Source organism: Cryptosporidium hominis, assembly GCF_000006425.1.
Source record: "Cryptosporidium hominis TU502 chromosome 7 CHRO017049, whole genome shotgun sequence".
Classification (NCBI taxonomy): domain Eukaryota; phylum Apicomplexa; class Conoidasida; order Eucoccidiorida; family Cryptosporidiidae; genus Cryptosporidium; species Cryptosporidium hominis.
Window position 1 is genome coordinate 27,501 of NW_667442.1, and position 8,766 is coordinate 36,266.

General features: G+C 34.8%; 6 protein-coding genes across 6 annotated transcripts in view; 1 reads left to right on the forward strand and 5 right to left on the reverse strand.

Annotated features, from left to right (window-relative positions):
* Positions 1 to 1,507, reverse strand: part of Chro.20150 (hypothetical protein) — a 2,694-nt gene extending 1,187 nt beyond the window's left edge. Inside the window, one exon of the mRNA XM_663010.1 lies at positions 1 to 1,507. This exon is cut by the window's left edge and continues 1,187 nt beyond it. Within this exon, the coding sequence (XP_668102.1) occupies positions 1 to 1,507 (1,507 nt within the window).
* An 85-nt stretch (positions 1,508 to 1,592) lies between these two features.
* On the reverse strand, positions 1,593 to 2,000 carry Chro.20149 (ATP synthase F1 sector beta subunit). The annotated part of the gene is made up of 1 exon (XM_663011.1): positions 1,593 to 2,000. One exon carries the CDS (start codon positions 1,998 to 2,000, stop codon positions 1,593 to 1,595), a length of 408 nt encoding a protein of 135 aa, XP_668103.1.
* A 333-nt stretch (positions 2,001 to 2,333) lies between these two features.
* Positions 2,334 to 3,359, reverse strand: Chro.20148 (ATP synthase beta chain, mitochondrial precursor). The annotated part of the gene is made up of 1 exon (XM_663012.1): positions 2,334 to 3,359. The coding sequence occupies one exon, from the start codon at positions 3,357 to 3,359 to the stop codon at positions 2,334 to 2,336; it is 1,026 nt and encodes a 341-aa protein (XP_668104.1).
* A 433-nt stretch (positions 3,360 to 3,792) lies between these two features.
* On the forward strand, positions 3,793 to 5,070 carry Chro.20147 (26S protease subunit regulatory subunit 6a). The annotated part of the gene is made up of 1 exon (XM_663013.1): positions 3,793 to 5,070. One exon carries the CDS (start codon positions 3,793 to 3,795, stop codon positions 5,068 to 5,070), a length of 1,278 nt encoding a protein of 425 aa, XP_668105.1.
* A 72-nt stretch (positions 5,071 to 5,142) lies between these two features.
* On the reverse strand, positions 5,143 to 7,179 carry Chro.20146 (hypothetical protein). The annotated part of the gene is made up of 1 exon (XM_663014.1): positions 5,143 to 7,179. The coding sequence occupies one exon, from the start codon at positions 7,177 to 7,179 to the stop codon at positions 5,143 to 5,145; it is 2,037 nt and encodes a 678-aa protein (XP_668106.1).
* An 871-nt stretch (positions 7,180 to 8,050) lies between these two features.
* Chro.20145 (Pfj1) lies at positions 8,051 to 8,602 on the reverse strand. The annotated part of the gene is made up of 1 exon (XM_663015.1): positions 8,051 to 8,602. One exon carries the CDS (start codon positions 8,600 to 8,602, stop codon positions 8,051 to 8,053), a length of 552 nt encoding a protein of 183 aa, XP_668107.1.
* Between the last annotated feature and the right edge of the window lie 164 nt (positions 8,603 to 8,766).

Consider the following 8,766-nt stretch of genomic DNA (forward strand, 5'->3'; position numbering starts at 1 on the left):
TAAAAATAGATGTAAGTAAATTTGATCTATCAGATGGTAATTTATTCTGAGGTGTATTATTGTATTGAAAATCGCTTTTCTCAGTTTTATGTGATGCATTTGCCATCAAAACAGCATAATAATCATCAGCAATCTCGTCATTCGTGTCAATATTAGTTTTTTTCTGATTAGACAAGTTTATAGTAAATGTGTCACTAGGTATACTGATATTTTCGGATGAATAATGGGCTTTATTCGCACTCAAATCTAAAACAGGTGGGATAATGATTGATTCGAGCCCTCCAAAAATATTTGAAACAAAAACTTCGATGGGTTGTTTTGATAAATTTTCACTTGATTTAGTTTTTCCAGCATCAAGCCAGGTAACATTTTTTGGAGGTCTGAAAGCAGCCGTCTCTAATAGTCTAGAGGGGAAGAAAAACAAATCTTTAATGGGTAGCTCTTCGCCAACAGAGCAAACGATTAATTGGTTAAAAATCTGTATTGCGAAATACTCACCCCAATTTGGTCCAATAATATGAGCATTAAATTGGTTATTTTTATTATCATCCATAATATGAATATTTATGCTCTGTAAAAGTGTAATTTCGCCAAAGTTATTGTTTGAATCTATCGGTAAGTTATATATGCGAACAGTATAGATATCTTTTTCTACTGATAATAATGTAGCTGTTACATTCATGTGGTTAATGGTAGGATCTCTGATTCTTATATTCGGATATACTGCAGTATCAAGTAGTAATGAATTTGAATCGATAATTTGCCTTGACATTATCGATCTATAGTACTCTCCAGGGCTTAAATTTGAGGAAAAAGTATCATAATAGCCATTTGAAGTAAAAAGAATTATTAGTTCTCCAATAAATTGGCAACTAGAAATTTTAACATCATCCGGGTAGTTAATCAGTACGCAACATGATAAATTAGCAGCTGAATGCTGGGGAGCATTGGACTTGTTGGAGTTAGAACATTCTTGTAGAATGTGGTATTCATATGAAGAACGATTCCATAGACACACTGAGCATTTATTCCAAGCAACAAAACAACGATCATCTAAATGGTTAAATACAACAGATTTCCAATGGGTATTTCCCCTTACCAAAGTATTAATAGTGTCTGATTGAATATTTACTATTGAAAGTTCCTTCCCTTTAATATAAACAATATTATTCGACACCTTTGAAAGCGAAAAACTTTCCATTCCAAGCCCTGATAATTTACTGCTGCATTTAGATCCATTGTTTAGTTCTTCTTGGCTATTAATACCAGAATCTAACATGATAACTCTTGGAACATCAGAAAACATATGGACAACATATTCTCTATTACATTGTAGTATAGAGGCTGCTTGAGATGTAGAAGCATTGTGAGACGATGGTATCTTAATATCTAAAGATGAACCAGAAACATGGTACCACTGCCTTTTCGGTAGTTCAATCAACTCCATGATGATTATTAATCTGCAACCAAATAAATAGTAAATTTTTTTTTTACCAAATTGCGCCATAAATTTCTCGGAATAATTAAACTAAGAGGGAAAAATATTCGTTTGAAAAATAAAATCTTATCATTCACCTAATCATGTTCAGAAACTAATAAGTAGAATCTGGCTTTCCTAGACTATCAAGACTACCTTTCATATAAAACATTGTCTCTGGGAGGTTATCCATTTCACCGCTGACAATAGCATTAAAACCTTTAATTGTATCAATTAAGTTGACAAAAACCCCTGGCTTTCCGGTAAAAGCTTCCGACATAAAAAACGGTTGAGTAAGAAACTTTTGGACTTTTCTTGCCCTGGAGACAATCAACCTTTCCTCTTCAGAAAGTGCATGAGAACCTTGAGTAGAAATTTTGCTCTGTAACTGCTTATACTTTTGTAAAATCGAAAGAACTTCAATAGAAACTTTGTAGTGCTCTTCGCCTATAATATTTCGATCTAAAACCTTAGACCTACTTTCCAATGGATCAATGGATGGGAATATCCCAACCTCGGACATCTTTCTAGAGAGAACTATTGTAGAATCGAGGTGGGTGAAAGCTGCAACAGGTGCTGGATCATTAATGTCGTCAGATGGAATATAAAGTGCCTGAATAGATGTTATTGAACCATTTCTCGTGGTTGTGATTCTTTCTTGAAGTTTACCAAGATCAGTAGCCAGAGTAGGTTGATACCCGATTTCAGTTGGTAATAGCCCTAGAAAAAGTCATTAAAAAAAAAAATAAAAAATAACCCATCAGTCGGTAATTCCAGCTATTTTCCAGTTGTTTCAGCATTGAAACTCAGATAAATATGGAAAGTTTGCATCATTTGGGAAAATTACACTAAATATTTACTTACCTAAAAGTGCAGAAACTTCACTCCCTGCCTGAGTAAATCGGTAAATATTATCTACGAAAAATAATACGTCTTGCATCATTGAATCTCTAAAATATTCTGCCATTGTTAGACCTGTAAGTGCAACTCGCGCTCGCGCTCCTGGAGTTTCATTCATTTGACCATATACCAGCGCTGTCTTAGAACCTAAAAAATCGTATATGGGTTGTCTCTTATGCTTGCTGTCAACTCGTGATCCAACAATCGACTTTTTATTGACGCCATTTGCTAGCATTTCATTATATAAATCGTACCCTTCCCTGATGCGCTCTCCAACCCCTGTATAGACAGAGTAACCACCATACTTTTTTGCAATATTGTTTATTAGTTCCATGATAAGAACAGTCTTGCCAACCCCCGCTCCACCAAATAGTCCTATTTTCCCACCTTTTATGAATGGTGTAAGTAGATCTATTGCCTTAATCCCAGTAACAATTAATGAAGGCTCCATTACTTGTTCCATGTATTCAGGGGCCGTTCTATGAATCGGTTTTTTAACTTTAGCGTCGATCTCTCCACATCCGTCAATTGCATTCCCCATAACATTCACCATTCTACCAAGTGTGGCCTTGCCTACTGGAACGCATATTGGGCTTCCAGTGTCTATAACTTTCTCTCCTCTAGAGAGTCCTTCTGTAACATCCATTGCAATTGCCCTAACTGAATTATCACTTAAGTGTTGCGCCACTTCAAGTACTAGTTTGTTTTGATGCCCTTTAACTTCCAAAGCGTTTAACAATTCTGGTAGTTTACCCTCAAATTTTACATCTACAACTGAACCCATGATTTGTGATATATAGCCTTCTGAGAGATTTTTGCTAGTTTTACTATAAGACTTCCATCTTTTGTTTAAGTTATAATATTCTAGGTTGCGGATCGCTTTTTTCTGGAAAAATACCGAAAATAGTGGTAAAAATTCTCTTCGTGTGAATTTGAAGCATGGAAGAGATTGACTTAACAATTTTCCTCGAATCATAAACATTGCCTCCACTCTTTAATTAAAATTAAAAAGTAATTGTGCAAAATTGCATTAAAGCCAAATTCTATGCAATTTAATTTTTGCGTATAAACAACATAACAAAAATAGGAAATATATTCTGAAAATCGATATCCAATGTTTACTAAGGAACTGAGTGTATTTAATAGCAGGAAGGCAAAATAGCAGAAGTTAAATATAAAAAAAATACAAAAATAGAGAAATTTTCAAAGCAGGAATAAGTAGTGAACAATTTTGATGAGTGAGATGAAAGTGTTAAGAGAATTATAATTACCATTCAAAATAGAATATAATTATCTTAAGTACTAAAACAGATTTAGAGCGGGTGTTAAACAAAATCAAATTGCTGTGGGTGGGGGGAAATGTTATTGCAAGAGTAATTTTCCAAATAGTTGAGTTAATTTACGTTGTAATACCAATGTCATCTGAGGAAGGCACCGATAATTGGTCTGCAGAGGAGGCTGTAGAGAGCGTAAAGACTCTGAGTGTTAGTGAGCTTCAGTCTAGGATTCGCCTTTTAGATGGTGAAATTCGACTTATGAAAAGCGAAAGTAATCGTCTTAAGCATGAATTAAACCAGATGAATGAAAGAATCAGAAGTAATACTGAAAAAATAAAACTTAACAAACAGCTTCCTTATCTGGTTGCCAACATTGTCGAATCACTGGATTTTTCAGATGAACAGGAAAATGAGGGTGAAGGGATGGAATTCGATGGAGACAAAAACGATAAATGCATGGTAATAAAAACATCATCAAGGCAGACTGTCTTTCTCCCTGTCATTGGGTTGGTTCCAGAGAATGAATTAAAGCCTGGAGATCTTGTTGGAGTGAATAAGGATAGTTATTTGATTCTTGATAAATTGCCACCGGAGTATGACTCTAGAGTTAAGGCTATGGAAGTTGATGAAAGACCAATGGAAGAGTATTCAGATATTGGAGGATTAGATAAGCAGATCCAGGAATTAGTGGAGGCAATCGTCCTTCCGATGACCCATAAAGAAAGGTTTGAAAAAATTGGTATAAAACCCCCAAAGGGTGTACTAATGTATGGACCTCCAGGCACAGGGAAAACTCTTTTGGCAAGGGCATGTGCAGCACAAACTAAAGCCACATTTTTGAAATTAGCAGGCCCGCAACTCGTACAAATGTTTATTGGTGATGGTGCAAAGATGGTTAGAGATGCATTTGAAATTGCACGTGAAAAAGCTCCTTCAATAATATTTATTGACGAGCTTGACGCTATAGGTATGAAAAGGTTTGATAGTGAGCATAGTGGGGATAGAGAGGTACAAAGGACTATGCTTGAGTTACTTAATCAATTAGATGGATTTAGCTCAGACGACAGAGTTAAAGTTATTGCTGCAACGAATAGGCCGGATACTCTCGATCCAGCCCTTTTAAGATCAGGTAGGCTTGACCGTAAGGTCGAGTTACCGCATCCAAACGAAGAAGCAAGGTCCAGAATACTTCAAATACATAGCAGAAAAATGAATGTTGATTTAAATGACGTGAATTTCCAAGAGCTATCGAGATCAACAGATGATTTTAACGGTGCTCAGCTTAAGGCAGTTTGTGTCGAAGCGGGGATGACAGCACTCAGAAGGGGAGCAACGATACTTTGCCATGAAGATTATGTCGAAGGGATTGCAGCAGTACTAGCAAAGAAGAAATCCCCACTTAGCTATTTTTCATAAAGCAAGTGAAATACAAAAAAAAACTTAATCAACTAATTGTTAGAATTCTTAAATATATATATATTTATACCATTAGCAATAATCTTTTTCTTTAGCCGAAATATCCTTATTCTTGCCTTCGTCAAATACCTCTTCTCCAAAATATGGGTACTCTTCCCATTTGGGATGTTTATCAATGATTAAATGTTTCATCTCCTGCTCTAATACTTCAAAAAATACATGTTCGAAGTGTTTGTCGCCCCATTGAATTGGAATGATGTTATTTTCTCTGTCTAGCAACATCCATGTGGCGTTTTGAGGAGCAAGCCCGAGTAAAAGCTGAGTTCGATAGGCAGTACTTCTAGACGCTCCATTTAAACAGCTCTTTTGGAAGCTTGAAGGTGTAAGTTGTTCATTTGGACACGAATGAATATCTGATTTCTGGCTTTGCGAAGATTTTTGCTTTCTCTTACGCGATTCCCACCACTTACTTTTAATAGTTGAATTATCTGATGAAAATTCAGATTCAGAATCTGAGATTTGTGAATTATCTGATAATTCGCAATCATCAATAAAATTGTCTACCGTATTTGTATTCTGACCCTTTTTAGGTGATTTATTAAAAACTCTAGCTCTGTTAGGTGCGGAAGAAGTTGTTGCTAAGTCAATATGAATATTGCCTAACCTGTTTGATGAAATTAATGCAGTTGCATCAAATGCGCGATAGCAATGTTGAAGGCTACGCTGAATTAGTAGCTCAATTGAAGATGGAATTTCCAGATCTTCTCTACAAAGAAAACTGGCAATTTGATACAAGTTGAGATGCATTGATGATGCAAGCCTCAACCATCTGACTGAAACTCTCATGCTTCTTAAACACTCGCTTCTAATCAATAACTTTCTTTTTAACCTCTCTGCATCCGCATCTGGATCCATATACTTTATTACTCTCAATTCAGACCTGCTAAAGGGTATCTTCGAATGTGGCCAATCAAACCATACCCAATCAAATTGTGCAACATCGAGAACATCTGGTAAACAAAGCCCATGGTCGATTGGAATTAACTTATACTTGGTTTTTTTGCCGTCAGGAGTGCTCAGAGGGTGTTCATATGGTGAAATAGCTGGACTTGGATTATTTGAATTACTAATGTTGAATTTGATTGAATAATTGGGCTGGTTCGCGACAACAAGAATATTACTATCATTTCTATCTAAATTAAAGAGACAAATATCCAAAATTCCAATGCGGTGTACATCTCTAATGCAGAATACAGAGGGGTTGAAATTACCAACTGTTTCTGTAGTTGAAATAAACTCTTGAAATGCCCCCAACTTCCAATCAACGGTTATTTCACTATTTGCCTTATTATTATCTTTTTGAAAAATATCGCCCCATTCAAGAGTAATCTTATTCCAGCTATCATAATTAAAAGCCTGATGGCATGCCTCAAGTAGTGTAGTATCAGGAACGCCGGCAAAATTATGGTAGTATGCATCCCAAATTGCTGTTGCAACCTCTCTGCTAGCTCCTTCACCTGACAATACTCCTGACCTAAAACCTTGTTGGCCTAATTTACCTTGATAACCCCTTGGATTATTTGGAGAGAATGCCTCCTCATCTAGTGGTTTAAACATTGCAACAACTTGGCCTTTTGCATTGTACATTCTATAGGTAGCGCCCGTTCCATCCAATGTAAGTTTGGGATGGACATTTCTCTGCATTGCAAGTTTAACTTCAACTACAAGTTTCTGAATTTTACTCGACCATTTAAGTCCAGTACTTCTAATTCCAAAATCTGACTTGTTCATCCTGAGAGAATAGTGCAATGGGTGTCTTTGTTTTTCAAATGTATGCATAAACCTGCTATTCGGAATTTCTACGCCTCTATAAAATAGCTGAATGTCACGAATGCTTGTGCCTTCTGGGAGATCCAGATACTTAATTACTAGTCTTTTAACCATTTGGCAATCATAGAATGGGTATATTGACAAAAGTATGCGCTTTGTCCCATCCAGCTCGTCAATATATAAGACAAATTTCTGGATTTCATTTTCACCTGCACGCAAAGCATTATGAGTTGAAAAATATACCTGTTGAGCAACAGGGAAGTTGTTAATTTGATTCATTTACAATAAACATGACAACATATTATTCTTTACTCAATTTTTATCATTCCATTAAAGTGACCCGTCTAAAAATATAACCGCTCTATCATAATTAAAAATTAAAACCAAATTTCGGGGAAAAAAAATTTATCAATGCTTAATAATCTGACATTACTTCCATCAATTGGATCTAGATATGAATCCACAACCTAAAATTTTTTATTAAATTAATTAGAATCACAATTTATTGCTATTTGGATTGCTGGTAAATTTCAACTTACATGCAACATTCCATCTTCTACTGCCTTGGAAATCATTAAATTATATTCTTCTATAGTTAGTTCATCGCCATTTTTTAATAAACTCCTAATCTGAGCTTTAATTTGTATGATACTAAATTTAGTCTATAACCTACCTTTTTAGTTTTATTTGCCATAAACCAACTTATAAGTGAGATATCGCTTTGCGGTTGTTTCCATTCAATTTCAAGCTTCTTAAGTTGGTTGCAAACTTGAATACAAAAATTTAAATAAGTTTTCCAAGGTATCGATCTTTTCTATATTGGAAATATTGAGAAGATAATTAGTGTTTATTTTATTATCCTTGCAAATCTACTCACCTTCATGCTTAACTATTAAGAAAGCGTGAAAATTATAGAAAAATCAGTATGTCAGGTGTGGGTGGGGGATCTACCATGTAAAATAATATTCAGTTAGCGCAAATAAACAATTAAAAAATGGTAATATAATAAATTATATATATTCAAGATTAAAGAATTTACTAATTCGTGTAAAAATTGACTATGATTGTGATTTACTAATAATTTAAAAATAGTAAGCTAACAGAAAAATGCATCTATATTCAAGACATTTGTAAAAATGCTTTGTTCTACTTATTCTTTGCTAGCTTTTTTTGAAACCTTTTTGTTCAATTCACTTAATATACTGAGTAGTTTATCTTTAATTCCAATAGACTCCTTGTAGTTTTTAAATAAATCTGGATGAGAATTTCGAGTAGAAAAGTGAATGATATAGTCGCCGAATGTATCTTTGCCAAAAATAGGTGGCCCTTTACCCTTTAATATATATGGAACCCTCGGATTAGTTTTAGGAGGTACCTTAACTCGCATGCTTGTACCTTTAATTAAACTAGGCACAACAATTTCTCCGCCAAAAATACATGTATTAATTGAAATTGGAATATCTACATGAATATTATCCTTTATCCATTTGAGTTTCGTATTTGGCTTAATATTCACCTTAATGAATAAATCTCCATAATTTCCTGAAACAAAGTTACCTTCTGAGCTCAGCTTTAGTTGCGTTCCATCCTTCGTTCCTCTTGGGATTCTTAGTAAAACGTTCTTTTCTTTAATAATATGGCCGCTACCATTACACTTTATGCAAAGCATTAAATTTGAATATCCAGTACCACTGCACTTCATGCACAATGACTTGATTAATAAAGGACCATTTTGGTAAACATTCAGGCCAGAACCACCACAATTTGAACATTTAGCTATTTTTAGTCCTTTAATGATGCCAACGCCATTGCAGGCATCACATTTACAACTAGAATTAGTTTTAAGTGTTCTGCTTGTCCCATTAA